Source organism: Solanum dulcamara, chromosome 3, assembly GCF_947179165.1.
Source record: "Solanum dulcamara chromosome 3, daSolDulc1.2, whole genome shotgun sequence".
NCBI classification, from domain to species: domain Eukaryota; kingdom Viridiplantae; phylum Streptophyta; class Magnoliopsida; order Solanales; family Solanaceae; genus Solanum; species Solanum dulcamara.
This window is the reverse complement of record NC_077239.1, coordinates 75,428,436-75,444,983: the sequence shown is the minus strand read 5'-3', so window position 1 is coordinate 75,444,983 and position 16,548 is coordinate 75,428,436. Positions and strand designations below refer to the sequence as shown.

Genomic DNA, 16,548 nt, shown 5'->3' with positions numbered 1-16,548 from the left:
AAAAAATATTATTTGCTTCATATGATACTACAAAATAAATACTTTTCGAATACTTCTTTTCTTAATGCCGACTGCTCCTCTTCAATTTCTTGAATTTGGAAGAGCATTATTTGTAGAAGAGATTTACTGCTAAAAAAAAAGGAATTAGATGGAGAATTGGAAACAGAAAAAATATTAAAATTTGATATGATCCATGAATTTTGAATTGAAATGATTTTAAATCCCTCCAAGGACAAATCCATGTAAATTTACATTTGAAGGGCAATGCTCTTATGATCAACAAAATCATATATGAATTATTCACGAATTTTATAATTCTTTTAATCTTAATGATATTAATTATATTATGTCCATCACATTGTTTATTACTGAAATATCTGATAAAATTATGTGGCATTTTAAAAGTCACATAAGTATGAAATTAATTTTGGTCACCATCTAGCCGTCTAACTTCTTGTAGTAATGTGAGTACTAATAGACCTCAAATTAGTACTTGGTCTATTTCAAAATCTTTTCTGAAATTATTTGTGGTCACTTAAAAGTAAAATATAAATATAGTCTAAGCATTTTTTTTTTGAGAAAATGCATTCTAAATGTCTTACAAGTTAACATTGTCTTTTTTAAGAAATTGACTTATATTTGCAATGCTTACAAGGTATGTAGTTTAAAATCAAAACAGTTGATCAAATATTTTTAGGTGTTCGAAAGCTCAGTTACTAAGAAAATTATGTTCTATCAATTGGTCAAATTAAGATAACATTATCAATTTCTCAAGTTGGTGGCATGCTTTGTTTCTCAATACTTATCAGTATCTTGATTTTATTGAGCTATTGAGATTAAGTGTTTCTGTTATGACAGTTATGAGAAAGTTAGATTTTTTTTAATTTTAACAGTGATATATACGAACCTAATGAAATAGTTAATAAGGTTCTATTTGTTTATCGTGAATATAACGATGCTTTTCTAACTAAGGTGATACTTTTTTTTTGTAACAGAAGTTTTTTTTTATCCTCATAATATTATTGTAAGTGTATCTTTCTCTAAAATTTATTTTATGATTGTGGACAAACGATTCTAAATTGATTCGATGATTTTAATTTTTTTTTATTTGAAACAAATTGTTACTGTAATTACGTATTTGTGTCATGTTATCAATTAATATTAATAAGATCATATTAGTCGCACAACTAATGATTCCGTCCTCTCAATGTTAGGGTGTATTTTAGATTAATTAAAAAGTAGTAATTTTATTTTTTTTTCATGTTTTTTTTCTATTCTATATATAATTATTACATATTTTTAAATGTCCTCTTCTAATAATCTCAATATTAGTGACTATAGCAAATACCATTTTTTAAAATAAAATTTGATCGACATGGATCAATAGTCAATTTATTTGTAAGAAGATCATCATTCCTTTGCCTCTTATTTTTTTTTGAACCATCATTTTTTCATTTACTTGTAAAGCCTTTTCATTTCATTGTATCATACGCATAATTATTTGATGATTTAATTGAAACTTTCAAAAAAATAACCAAAAATTAAAGTGTGCATTAAGTCGTCATAATTATAATGAATTTGAACTCATTTTAATGCCTAGTATAATTATGAAATAATATTGAATTAACATAAAGATAATGAAATATAACAAATGAGGATAAATGAATACACACACAATGCTACATTTGTTGTTGACGTGCATAATCGATCCTAGTTCATAACATTTATTGATAACGTTACTTTATTTTTTCTTAATTAATATGAATATCTATTTTTATTTTTGTATGCACACACAAATGCCTCAAAGACGTTAAGCATACCTTGAGGTGTATCATAAGCAATATGTATATTTCACTTTCGTTATTTTCTATGATAATTCAATTAAATACTTGATTTCATTTCTTGATCTTACATGCTTGTATTTATATGTTCATTGCATAAAATTCCACACAACGCGAGCCTCTTGCTATAACTAGGTCATGCTTAGACCAATTTCTAATTTGTTTAGCCATGTGTATTATTTTTTCTTTCCAAGTACGGGACCAAATTTGTTGTAAAAAAAAAATTATAGAAAGGAGAAAGGAAACCAAAACAATTTTGGTAACTAAGATATTTAACGATAAATAATATTTTTATACAAATAATAAAATCAAGAGGTCATTATTTACATAGAACTTCAATTTTTGAAATATTAAAATAAAATAAAATTGAAGAACATTTAAAGTGAAATTCTAACAGAAATTTAACTTTTTTTCTAGCCAAAATTTATGTCAATATAATATTATTTTTTTAAAAAAATCAAATTTAACTTCAAATATTCTTTTCTAGTTGTAATCAATTATTTGTCCAAGTGACTACTAAAAACTATATCCAAGTATCTTACAGTGAAAATGATAAAACGGTCCATTATCTCTGTAGTAGATTTAAAATAGCGTTTTGAGGATCAATTGAACAGTTTTGATTCTTTAAATTTGTCATAAATAAATATTTTTGATCTCCATCAAATATTTATCAAATTTTGATTGTTAAATTTATTCGAAATTATGACAAAAATTATCTAGAAATATTAAAAAAAAGAATTATCAAAACTTCACAAATCATAATATTGAAATTACACCAAATACAAAAAATAACAGAAATTGCACTTCAAAAAATTACCCCAAACTCTTGATATAGACCAAAATAACATAATAAAGTACAAAATCTGTATGTCCAAATATAAGTTTCCACTTAGTATTTTTCTATTTAAATTTAACAATCAGAGTTAAATAAAAATATTTATTAGTAATAAAAAATACTCACCTAAACTTAGAGGATGAAAACTGCTCAAATTATTATATACTTAAAAAGGAAATTGTATTATTTTGAACCTACTACAATAAAATAAGAGACCATTTTTATCATTTTCTCAGATCTGATTTTTCTGGTAATTAGGAAAAGATTTGGGCAATATTTAAAATTATAATGAAATCGAAGTCACTGATTGGTAGCAAAAGCAAGCAGCCCAGACAAGAAAGTGCAAAAAATAATTGGGGAAAAAAGAAAATGTGTGTGTTTCTTATCTCAATGAAGTAAACTTTGGAGGACCCATCTGAGTGATTATCTGTGGTTGATGACACTGCAAGCGTGCGAGGTGGTACTATTTTGAAGCTCAATTTCTGACCTTATCCCTCTTCCAATAGATGCCATTTTCGATTCTTGATCTGATCGACACCCAAAAAACCCTTTTTTTGAAAAAAAATTAATTGAATCTTGAATTGCCCCTTTAGTAGTGTTTGGAAGGAAAATCTGGTGCTCTAAGAGATTGGGTGTGTGGGTTGTTGAATTTGATTATTTGGAGTTATATCCACTGGCCATGCGACTGTGGTTTTGTGCGATCTCCCTCTCAAGAGAGGACCCCAAGAATCAAGTTCTAGTCTTTGATATCTCTGCAGCTGCTTTCTTTAGATATAGCAATGGCTGCTGATACTACTCATGGACCTACTCCCAAAGGGGTACTTTGTAATGCTGGTGCTGGTGCCGCTGCTGGTAAGATTTTTCCAAAAAAGAAATAGGGGTTTATTTTTATTTTGTACTTTCTAAGGAAGATCTCTCACCCCTTTCCCCCCCCTCTCATGGATATGCTTAAACGTATATATGGATATAATTTTTTGACACATGATCCAAGCGTTTGTTCTGATTTGGGGAATTGATATGTTGCAGGAGTAATTGCTGCTACATTTGTGTGCCCTTTAGATGTTATTAAGACTAGGTTGCAGGTTCATGGGCTGCCAAAGCTAGGAAATGCTAACGTTAGAGGTAATGCCTTATTCTATTCCTATTGATTTGTTAAAATGGTTCTTGATGTAGTTGAGGTTCTTATATCTCCCATTAAGCTGCTTTCTATCTGATTACGTTTCAGATTTTTAACCCATTACTTCGTGGCGATAGGTGTAGATTCAGTATAAGTGTATACTTTACCAAATGGTTCAGCTAATATGTAGTTTGGATGGAAGGCAGTCTGATAAGAATCGGGTTGCCTGAATAAAGAAGAAAATAATGTGGAATCGAAATTATATAGATTAAAGACAGAGATTGAAAGATATGTGAAATTCGAGAATAAAATTCCTAAATTTCAAGAAAAGTGCTAAGAACCCTAATTGATTTTAGTATTCAAAATTAGCGGATTAAAACTAATTATGATACAAATAGAGTCAATTCAAGAACTTAGATCAAAAGTGATCTAGATCCCTATTTCTAAGAAATTAGAGACAACAATTAGTATAAGACTAATCACCTTCTTTAATTTACGAATAAGAGCTAAAGATATCAAATTAAGAATTAATCTTACCTCGAATCGTTCTTATAAGGTTGTAAGATAAATCCATAGTCACCACACACAAAGGTATAAAGAAGAGAAACCTCTCAAAAAATATTAATCATCATGTTTTTTTTCAAAATAATAAAACCTACTCCTATATATAGGGAAAACCTATCCCAAATAGAATGGGATTCAAATCCTACTTTTATGAAAATAATAACTATGAAACTTTAAATTAGGAAACTTTTAAACTAGGAACTTTAAACTAGGAAACTTTCAAATAAGGAGCATTTAAACTAGGAAACTTTGACTTTGAACGTCCATTTTTTGGGCTCTCTTTTGGGGCTTCACGTGGCCCAATCTTCTTCCTTTTGGGCTTGAATTTGGACACTTCTTTCGTGATAAACATATTCTTGATTTTCCATTGAAGCCCATTAATTTTAATGAAGGTATGTCAACGTGGATGCTATCACAGTCGTTGGTGACATTGTAAATCCACCACTGACACTTACACATGCATGCTTATATTGGGGACAGATAATTATCTATCATCAAGTTACACTTAAACATATGAAAAAATGAGTCGAGAAGCAAAATTTTACATAGTGAATATATCAGCGGTAGCTGATTTTGTTTCTTCTTATAATCAGGTAGTCTTATAGTTGGGAACTTGGAGCATATATTTCAAAAAGAGGGGTTGCGTGGAATGTACAGAGGGCTTTCCCCAACAGTGCTAGCATTACTTCCAAACTGGGCGGTGAGTCAGATTATTTTACAATTCTAACTTTAGCATCACACTGACTTCTGGTTATGTAGTCTCTTTATTCTTTTATATGGATAGATCAAAGTCTGTTTTCTACGTGGCTCGTGCTATTGATCTGGTTGTTATGGATAGCTACAGCCTACAAGGATAACCTTTACCTTGTCAAAAAAAATAATGGATAGCTACAAGGATGTGCAATCTGGAAAATGTAGAGCCTAATGGAAATTACTAGCTTTTGTTCCATCTCCTTGTTGCTTATAGACTAACTTTTCTCTTAGCTTCTGCACGTTAACTTCTTGTTGTTATTTCTTTTAGTAATTGGTTAATAAGGGAGTTGAAGTTCCTGGACTCTGATTATCCTGTTCTTAGGTCATAATCGTGCTGTTCCAAGGTCATGCTCGATGTACTTGCCTGTTTTTGCCTACACATTTAAATCATGTCATTCTGCAATAACCCCCACTTCCAAAAAAAAAGATGCTTACATGTAATTGATAAGTCAATAGTTTATCTATGTGCCCTTAGAGTATGGCTATATACCCTGTCTATTTTCTTTAGTCATTACCTTCTTTTTACTGTCCATATTTGATGTCAACAAGTAAGAAAGCTGATTTGAGCATCTTTGGTCGTGGTGAATGATTCCACTGAAATCGGGATGCAGATCTCCCCCATGTCATGTTCTCCCGTAACACTTATTTGGTTTAATCCATGACTTGTCCTCCTTTTCTTCTTGTTAAAAGTCCAACCTCCTGAATTTGTTGTCAAAAATTCTGTTTTTCATTTGACTTCTTGTCTGCTGTTTTTCAGCTGAAGCCTTTCATCTAATTCTAGTGGCAACCTCTATTTTCTGAACTTCACAAATAAGTGAATGACATAGTGGATTCATATAGCCAAGCATATTAATTTCTGATTGAGGTGTAGTTGATTGATCGGGTGATCAAAAAGTCCACTTCCCATTTTCACCTTCGCATTGTGTTCTGTAATTTCTCCTTCTTCCTTCTGCCACAGAATATATATTTATACATAAATAAAAGTTAACCTGTTAACCAAAACCAAATTCTCTTGTCATCTCGGGTAACTTATGGTAGATTTTCCAAATCCCTTCCATTGGCTGTGTGCATGCTGGTGGTGGTATGTTTGTTCATAGAGTATTTTTTGTGTAATGTAGACCCAGATTATTGCATACGCTAAGTGGGATGAAGCTAAACTAAATCCACGAGTAGTAGCATCGAGCTCAGTTTTACCTATATCTGCATCCAAAAAGGAAGCAAACCTATACGGGCTGGGTACTACCAACATGGTACTAAGTAAGTCTCATTGACTACCCCAGAAGGCGGAGTAAGACTTATTGAGGAAAGCATGAAATGCTGAAAAGATAATAATGTGCAGATCATAGCTTAATATTGAATTGTTACTGTAACTGAAAAGCTGTTAACTAGTATGCTGATAAACTGATTAACTAATAAATTGAGAGTCTAAGTATGTACTAAAAGCTGATATTTGAATCCAATTTGAAAACTGATTTAACTGATAATAAATATTTTTTTTTTGAAAAACTTTTAACCAGTGTGTATGGAGCTGTTATTGTAAACAGGGAGTCCACATTTGAAGGACATTATACCTAAGTCATACAATTAGGACCTCGATTGTTTTTTTTCTGCTTATCATATCAGAGGTTATGTTCTCTTTTACTCTTTTTCCGGGTTACTTCTCATTCTTTTTTGGCACCTACGGTAAAGATTGGCCTATCTCCCACAGAAAATGGTAACAAGGGTCTGCGTGTATGAAACTATCATCGTACACAAGGGAGTGCCAGTTTATCTCCTACCGCAAACAGCCTTGGCCTCCAGACACTCACTCCCGAGGATGTCGACTAGCTCTCTTGTCCTAGTTTGATCTAAAGCTAAGGTAAATTGAGACTAACTTGCAGCGGGAATTTTTGTTAAAATTCATGCTCCCTGCATGTTTGATAGAAGGTTTGAAAGATTATTTTGAGGTTAAGTGCTTGTGGTGGCAAGCGAGTGCCCAACTCTCCATAACAAAAAGAAAATTAACTAAACTTATATATTCCTTTTAAGATTTCTAAATGCCATATGTACATATGTATGCTACTTGATTCAGAATTCTGATTTCAGATAAGCAAATAAACCTCAGAATATGTTTCATGTGAACAACTTGGATTGCTTTAAAAGACCCCGGGCAATTTTGACATTTGTTAAAGCGTATACAGATTGGAAAATTTAATTTTAAAGTCCTGAGACAAAGTCAATGTGAGGAATGGTTTGAGATTGAACTAGAAGAGTGTGGAGTATCAAAAGAGTGGCTAAAATTAAACTTGAAAGACAAGATAAATGTAAAGGCAAAGCGTCCACACCCCTCTTGTCATGATTATGGCTCGTTTAATGTTCAAGATTGAATGTTATTTTAAATGGAAGAGAATGTAATAGTGTAACTATTTTTTGAGGCATTTTTGGACACAAAAAAATGAAATTGAAAGATAAAGAGTTAAAATAGGATGATTTGGTCCAAAAAATAAGGGAAAAAAGAAGTCTAGGACGCAATGGGCTGAAGCTCATCAATTCCGCTGCCTATTTGCTTCAAAAGAAGCTTTATGAAATGCAACAAATAGCTTCAAGTGAAGCCAGCGAACAGAGCCTGGAACGGAGGAAACTTGGAAACAAAAGAAAATGGAAGAAATTTTTTAGCCAATCACCTAGCACCTCAAGGTCATTATTTATGGTTATTCATGAGTTGATGTTAACACTTTAATCTATGTATTAATACCTTACATTAAATCAATCAAGAACACCCAATTCTTGATTTTCAAGATTTGAACCTATTAAGGTAATTCCACCGACTCTACTTCATTTATGATGTATATTTATGAAGGTTGACGATATTTGTGGCATTAATTGGCGGTGGAAAGGTTGAAATAGATAAACCCCAAGTTCCTCCATCAATGAAGTTTGTTGGAGGAATGAGGAAGATAATGGACCACTTAATTGGTTATTTGATCATTATGAAGTGGCGTCAGGGGTGGAGCCAAGTTGGGGGCAAAGGGGTTATCCAGAACCCCTTCATTGGAAAATTACACTATATATATATATATATATACTCCCTCCGTTTCAAAAAGAATGACCTACTTTCCTTTTTAGTCATTTTCAAAAAAAATGACCCATTTCCTTTTTCGGCAACACTTTAATTTCAACTTTCCACGTGGCATATTTAAGGCCATATGATTAAAGGGCATTTTGGTATATTTGACATAACTTTAATTTAGGATCATAAGATTGAAAAGTTTTTTTTATTTTCTTAAACTCCATACCAAGTCAAACTAGGTCATTCTTCTTGAAACGGAGGAAGTATTATATATGAAAAAACGTTACATATAATTTTTTCTCAGTTTCAAATAATATATAAGCTGTTTTTTATTTTTATATATAATAGATGTTGAATCCCTTTGGATTCTTCTCATGTTTACTTCATATTTTGAGCCCCTTAGTGAAAATTTTAGCTTCACCACTGCGCGGCAGGTGTTAATAATAATTTTAACCCCGTTATATATTGGAATTAGTACGGGTGGAACTAAGCGGCACCTAATGGATTAAATTAGGTAAGTTGAATGGGCTTGGTAAATGCACTTGTATTGATCAAATTGAACACAAATACACGATTGCGTTGCAGATTGCATTTGTGAATATACATTAATGCCTTTGGGCGGTAATTGTAGTTATAGCCCCAGTATATAGCTAAGGCATAATAGTACAAAGTTGCTTGGTAACTCCTTCACATGTGTATATAGAAAGATAAGTTAATACTCTCTTTGTCCCAATTTATATGACACACTTTCCTTTTAGTCAGTCCCAAAAAGAATGACACATTTTCTTATTTTGACAAATATTTGATGACACTATCAACATTTTACCCTTGTTGGTCCCACTTATTTGGCAAAGGTGTACTTTTCTATTTAAAAAATTATTTATTAAGGGTAGTTTTTGAACATTGTAAAGCCTTCCCATATTTCTAAAACTCCGTGCTTGGTCAAACTACATCATATAAATTGGGATAGAGGGAGTATTAGTAAAGAGAGTGAAAGCAAAATAGTACAAAGGTCTATACTCGGCTAAATTCAGAAAATGAATCTAGAGATATGTCATTGGCTCACTGTCCAACGCTCCCCCGTGTACGATGACAGTTCCATACACGCAGGACCATTGTAAAGCTTTTTCCATGGGAGATAGATCAACACTCCTCGTGTATTATGACAGCTCCATACACACAGGCTACTGCTTGAAACTTTTTCAGAAAGCATATTTTGAGGTTTATTTGCTTATCTGAAATTTGAACTAAGTGGCATACATATATATGTATAACATTTAGAAACCTTTAAATCATGTGAGCTTAACTGATTTTATGGAGAGTTAGGCCCACTTACCCTCACAAGCACTTAAAGTTAGAGATAATCTTTAAAACCTTTTATGAAATACGTAGGAAGCATGAATTTTAACAAAAATCCCAACTAGGAAGTTAGCCTTAACTTACTTACCTTAGCTTGTAGCTTAAATTAGGCTTCACACGGCTTTCAAACCATTCTCTATTCACAAATGCAATCGACAGCACACATTAACTCAACTCAATCCCATAATCAGTAACAAATGATTCAACTTAGCTAATTTAAGTGTAGGTTCCACCCATTCTAATTCTTGTATTTAATGGATTTAAAACTATCATTAGCGTCACGCCAAATCATAATAATCAACACCCATTCAAGGATTCTATCATCTTCCCCATTCTCCCGACAAACTTCATTAATGGTAGAACTTAGGATTTATCTATTTCAACCTCTCCACCACAAATCTTTTTTATCTTCATAAATGGAGTAGAGTAGGTGGAATTATCTCAATAGGTTTTAATCTTGAAAATCAATAATTGTGTTTTCTTGATTAGTACATGAATTGAAGTGTTAGAATTACTATTCATAAATACTTACCTTGAGGTGGCTAGGTGATTGGGTCAAAATTTTTCTTCCATCTATTTTCTCAGTTCTGATCCTTGTTTGCAAGTGAAGCTATTTGCTGTGTTCCATAAAGCTTCTTTTGAAGCATGTAGGTAGCGTAATTGATGGACTTCAACCCATTGCATCCTTCTCCTCTTTTGGACCAAATTATCTTTTTTAACTCTCTTACTTCCAATTTCCTTTTCTTTTCTTTGTGTCCAAAAATGCCTCAAAAAAATGATTGGGCTACGACACTCCTGTAAGTTCCATGCTTCAGTTTGGTGATAGTAAATGAAGCCTGTCTCACTTGACATCTATGGAGAAAAGGTATGCAGAGCTGTAGAAGCCATGTGTGTGTAAAGAGATGAAGACAATAAGCACTTCTGCTCGCATTGCCTGTTTGCAACACAACTGTGTAACCTGTTTTAGATGATTTCGGGAAGAAATGGATAATATGACAGATCATCAAAGAAGTATTTTGGGCCTGGATAGGATATGAGATGAAAAAGGAACTAACGAATATTTGTAGAACATTCCATGCATTGATGTGGAAAGAAAGGAACTACTGATGCTTTGAGGGTAAAGCTACATCTTGCTGTTTTAGTCTAAAACATATTAGCTTGTCAATGTTATGGTGAACTTTACAGAATGTCTATGAAGAGGATACTGTGATATATTTCAATAATGTCTATGAAGAGGATACTGTGATATATTTCAATAGTTCGTTTTAAACTTGAACAGACTATGTTAGTGGAGAGAATGATTTGCACGTCAGTATTGCTGCTGGCCTCCCACCACTTCCTCTGACATTGTCCTGCTTAGGCATAGTTGTGTCCAACACTATCTTGCTTGGCTTTGTTATAAGTAAAAATTTTGTTTACTTATAAGTGAAGTTCTCTAGAAATTCATATTGCAGATCCTAACTGTCTTGGGTTGATTGATTTGCTTACAAAAGCACAGGCTGTACTAATATCTAGTGTAAATTAAGTGCATTATACTTCTGGTGCTACAGCCTATCTAAAATGACATTGCTTTTCTCGAAAATATTACTGTTAATGCTACTTACACTAAAGTCCCAGAAATTAGACTTGAGTTGCAAAAGCAGTGGAGAGCCGTTGAAGTAGGAGGGGGATGCGTAAGTAGGAAAAAAGGATCAAACTGTTTTCACAGAAAGGTAACTTCTAAGAAATGATGGTAGTTTTGTCATTTCAGATTCTTTTGCTTCTAGTCATAATCTTTGTCCCATTCATTTTTGTTCGTATGGGAAAATGGATTAGGTAAGCTAATTCGAACACTCTCCCAATGCGTTTGAATCTCCTGAGTTCTATTTAGTTCCAATGAAAAGGTCTTTCTGAAACTTTTCCTGTATCCCTTGCATATCAGCATCATATCATTTAGTCAACTCTTTTAAGTGTTGGCCGCACATGGCGACAAAGGGAGGCTTACACTTAGTCACTTACTGTTTCTCTTCCACTAATTAAAATTAAAGTTGTGTGCTTCAATTCTTATTACATTATCATGTTTATGCACTTAGTTTTAAAGATTTGATCATGACTTCCTCGATTTGATAGAGAAGTAATTAAGTTTATATAAAGAGTGATCTCACACATATTTTTCTTTTCTGCAGGTGTATTTTACTATATATGATCAACTGAAAAGATTTCTTGGCTCTGATGGTCAGTAGATGACCTTCTTTCCTCAAAGATGTTATTCCATTGACTGATTAACTTTTCAAATTAATTTTTGATAAACTACATTGCACTTAGTTGTAAATACTTTCCATTTGGTGGTTGTTGTAGATGGAACTCATCAACTCACAATAGGTGCAAACATGTTAGCTGCTTCTGGTGCGGGAGCTGCAACAACAATTGCAACAAATCCTCTCTGGGTTGTGAAGACACGTCTTCAGGTGTGTTTCATGAATCCAAATTTTAATATTTAGCTTGATTTCTAATCCTTCTGATCCTATATGATCCCATTCCTTTCCATTTCAGAAAAAAATATTTAGCTTGATTTTGTTATTTGTGTGGCTTGGGGAAAGATCTAAAGATGTTGGTAATAATCCTTTTAAACGAAAGCTGGGTCTGACATTAGAGCGAATTTACTAAAGTGTTTGGTATTGACTTTGTGGTATGGAGTGGAACAATATTTTGTCAAAAGCTACAAATAATAAAGCAGCTGGAAGGGCCTTCCGGTTTCTTCTAATAACTATAGAATTGGTCAGGTTGGGGGGGGGGGGATTTTCGAAGAAAGACATGTACCAGTGTGACTTTCCCTTATCCTACAAGAGGAAAACAGAAAGTGGAAGAGATCTCTCACAAGAAAATGTGAGGGTGTTCTATATCTCCTTGTTTTTAGTAACCAACTGAGAGAGGGAGTGTGAGTTTAGCTTTTATGGCACACTTTCTTAACCATGAGATCTGACAAAGTGATTAGGTTGCCAGGCCTGCAGAAAACTGCCTCAAGGTGGTACTTCTATATAATATATACCCTAAGGGGCCGTTTGGTTGATAGTTAGAGTTATGCAGGTATTAGTAATGCAGGGTTTAGTTATACATGGTTTATTTATGCAGGATTTAGTTATGCAAGATTTAATAATTTCTTTGAATGTTGATTTGTTATATTAAAAAGTAATAAACATTATATACTTCTTAAAAATAAATTATTTGTTTACCATAATACCCTTGATTTTTCTTACTTTTTTAATTATTTTTTTTAAAATAATTTTGGCATCTTGTTTAAGCAAAGTTTTAGATAGAAACTTGGATGCCACATTTTTCACCTTTCTCATATAGTTGAACCAGTGAGTATATATATGAGGAAGTTTGTTTTTACTATTTGATACCTAAATTTTTTTGTTTTTTTAAAACAAATTTTGGGTGAGCCTAGAATCTGATAGGTGAATTTTGGGTGAGCCTAGAATCTGCAAAAGCCTTAGAATCTGATAGGTGAATCTTCCAGTATCTTACCTTCATTATTTTGTCCTTCGGAGATGCACTATTCAAGAAGACGAGAATGCGAGAAGTGGCATATTTCACCGATTCCCTTAAAATCTCCAACACTTTGAAGGCCACTTTGAACACTCCGGCTTAGAATACTCAGAACAGCTGCTGAGAGAGGAATTTCAAAGACGAGAAAGAAAAAAGTGAGCGATTTTTTATATAACATGTTGCTGGCTAATTATAACACAAAAAAGACTTGTATTTAATTGGGAATTATAAAGGGTAATTTAGTCATTTTAACTTTTCTATTCATGTATTAGTTATTCAGGTATAAGTTATTCCACCTTCTACCCCGCATAAAATAATACATAGATTGACTCATAATAGGCTGCGTACAATAGACCCTTGTGGTCAGGCCCTTCCTCGGACCCTGCGCATAACGGGAGCTTAGTGCACCGGACTGCCCCCTTTAGATTGACTCATAACTTATACATGTATTAATTATGTGGCATTCTAATTTGCTAACCAAACATAGTAATATGTGTGTTGAATTTTATACATGACATAAAAGTACTACCAAACATTGTAAAGCTTATTCAAAGTTTTATACCTGAATAACTTGTCCCTTATCCAGTAACCAAACAGCCCCTAAGAGTTTTACGTCTAATAATGTCATTGTGCCTTTGCATCTTGGGGGTGGCTTTTGCAGGCTTGTTGCTGGCTAAAAGCAGAATAGATGAATGCAATACAATGTTGTTCTATCTCAGTTGGGATCTAATTGCTTTAGGTCCATTCCAGTTCTGTATTCTACTTTTGGGCATTTCTTAGAATTTGATCTCCTGGTCTATAATTTCTTATCCTTGCTTCTGAATGGTTGTGATCCACTTGTTTTGTTTTGTTTTTTACTATTAAAATTTCCCAAGTTTGATTGTTGTGTGCATGATATGTGTGTACTTTGATTTTTGTAAGATTTTTTAATTGAGTTCTAAATCAGCCTAATTGTCACTGTTCATTTGTGGTTTAGTAGGCGTTTGGACAATACTTGAGTTGAAGTTGAAGTTGGTTAAAAAGTGTGAGATTTGAACTTCAGTGAAATATAATTTTGTGAAAGTTAGAGATCTATGAGTGAAATATTTCACTTGAGAACACATTAAAACCAAATCTCTATTTCAATATTTTTCTTGAAGTTCAAATAGTGAAAATATTACTTCATGCCCAGATGGGTCTTTTTAGTTCTAAGCAGTCTACTTTTGCTTAAAAGTTAGAAATTGTGAGTATGCGGGTGTGGTGGTAGGGGATTGAGGGTGTTCACAGGAGGACAGGTTAGGCATTCAGGGCAGGGCTATTGCTAGCCAAGCTAACTTATTACCTGTTTGGCTCGGCTGCATTTTCATACCCAAGTTGGAGAGCTTATATAAACAAGTACAACATTCCATGTTTAGTGTTTCTATTATTTTGTGAGGAATATGTAGCTAATGTAGTGGTGAGAATTGTTACACAATTTAATTGATTAATTAATGTCTATGTACTTCTGGTGTAAAAAGATATGGTAAAAAGGATCTTTTTGGCTGGACCAGTATTGTTTAATGTCAATTAGTTATGCCGTTTAATAATGGTTAAGATGTGTTTACCAAAGATATAAGCTAAATGTACTCCACCAAACAAAGCATTAGTCATATTCTCACCCGTACTCATTTGTCTTAACTTTCTGTAGACGCAAGGAATGAGAACAGGATTTGAGCCTTACAGGGGTACATTATCTGCTTTAAGGAGAATAGCATATGAAGAGGGTATTCGTGGGTTGTACAGGTCAGTGTTTGCTATTTCATGAAATTTGTCGCTCGTAATGTTTCAAATTGCTTGTCTACATCTGTTTTTGCTGACTTATATTGCTTTGTGGTGGACAGCGGTCTGGTGCCTGCTTTGGCTGGTGTTAGTCATGTAGCTATCCAATTTCCGACGTATGAGAAAATTAAGATTTACTTGGCCAAGCGAGGTGATTACTCACTTCTGGTCATAATGTTTCCTTCCACTTCTAGTTAGTTCAGTATCTTTAGATTTGTTTTCCCACCTCTTGGAAAGGATGTCATCGTGTCTGAATGCTGGCTTGTTTTGATGATGTCAGCTAACACCTCAACGGATAAGCTTGGGGCCCCTGATGTTGCCGTTGCATCATCAGTCTCCAAAATATTTGCTTCTACATTGACGTATCCACACGAGGTATGTTACGTTGGTTGCATTATTAATTTACTTTAAATGGTTAACTGAAACATAAAGTGGTATACTATTTGACATCTTGGTGCACAATTTTACAGAAATATTGCAATTCAAGATCTGCCTACCTCTTATTTGTTTTTGTTGGGATATTTAGCTCTGGGGTGATGGGTTTATACCATCTTCTGTGGATACATGAAAATTTGTTATTCCAGCAACTTATACCTTATTTTCCATTTTCCTTCCCTGCTTTCATTATATTCCTAACAGGCAAATTCTACCAAATTATCTCTGCTGGGAAAGCACCCGTGTTCTCATATCTGTTCTGCTTCTCGGGCTTTGTTTTTTGGTCAATTTATGGTTGAAATACTTCACTAGATTTTGCATGTGTTGGGAAAAAGCTTAGGGAATCGAGTGTATGACAAAAACATACGTTCACAAAACCATTCTTTGGAATTTCATTGTAGGTTGTACGTTCAAGGCTTCAAGAACAAGGGCACCATTCTGAAAAACGGTACTCTGGTGTAGTTGACTGCATTAAGAAGGTCTTTCATCAAGAAGGTATCACAGGCTTTTACCGTGGTTGTGCAACCAACCTAATCCGGACTACCCCTGCAGCTGTTATCACATTTACCAGTTTTGAGATGATTCACCGCTTCCTTGTAACCTTGTTCCCCTCTGATCCTCATCCTCACACATTATAGGAAGTCACGCCGACTTGGGGATTGATTCACCATAGTAGAAGCAGTTTAGTTCATCAAGTCCTTGGAGTGTGGCGACTGATTCATCTGCAGCAATCTCCTCATTGGTTGTGTATCTTATTTCTTATTAGCTGTCATAGTAATATAGAAAAGCCATTGTGAAACAAATTTGCCATACCATTTTTATACTGAAATTGATGATGATGATAAAAGGAGCTGAAATGTAGGAAGACCAGAAATTATACTGAACTTTGAGAAATTGAATGTTAGGGAACTTTTTGAGGCATTTACGCTTTTCGGCTTTCCACCTTATATCATATTGCTCCTATGGTCATGTTTATTTGTTAATTATACTAAAAATGCATTCATTTTTACTTTTCACTTTTAGCATATTAAGAGAAAAATATATTTTTTTTCTTCGTGTTTTACCCTCAAACATTAATTACTTATTCTTCAAATATATTTTTCAAGATCTAAGATTAAACATCAATAAATATGAATATTGTGGTAGAATATTTATATCAATAATTATTTCTTAAGAAATATGTAAAATTCAAAGTGGAAGTAAAAATGACGGAAGGGAGTAGGTAAGTATGAGAATGATGTGTACGCAATTTTACTCCTATCTTATGAAG

The 16,548-nt window shown here is 33.3% G+C and overlaps 1 protein-coding gene across 1 annotated transcript; it reads left to right on the top strand.

Moving 5' to 3' along the window:
- The first annotated feature begins 2,929 nt into the window (after positions 1-2,929).
- On the top strand, positions 2,930-16,199 carry LOC129882977 (nicotinamide adenine dinucleotide transporter 1, chloroplastic). Its single transcript, XM_055957503.1, has 9 exons — positions 2,930-3,528; positions 3,703-3,798; positions 4,951-5,057; positions 11,684-11,732; positions 11,856-11,965; positions 14,713-14,807; positions 14,906-14,994; positions 15,124-15,218; positions 15,680-16,199. Exons 1-9 carry the CDS (start codon positions 3,456-3,458, stop codon positions 15,914-15,916), a joined length of 951 nt encoding a protein of 316 aa, XP_055813478.1. The 5' UTR covers positions 2,930-3,455; the 3' UTR covers positions 15,917-16,199.
- Positions 16,200-16,548: the final 349 nt, after the last annotated feature.

Bases quoted from the DNA above. Each gene is read 5' to 3' on its own strand.
- LOC129882977 (XM_055957503.1), top strand. From the start codon at position 3,456: ATGGCTGCTGATACTACTCATGGACCTACTCCCAAAGGGGTACTTTGT. The intron at 3,799-4,950 runs GTAATGCCTTAT...TCTTATAATCAG, and splicing joins AGGAAATGCTAACGTTAGAG to GTAGTCTTATAGTTGGGAAC. The intron at 11,966-14,712 runs GTGTGTTTCATG...AACTTTCTGTAG, and splicing joins TTGTGAAGACACGTCTTCAG to ACGCAAGGAATGAGAACAGG.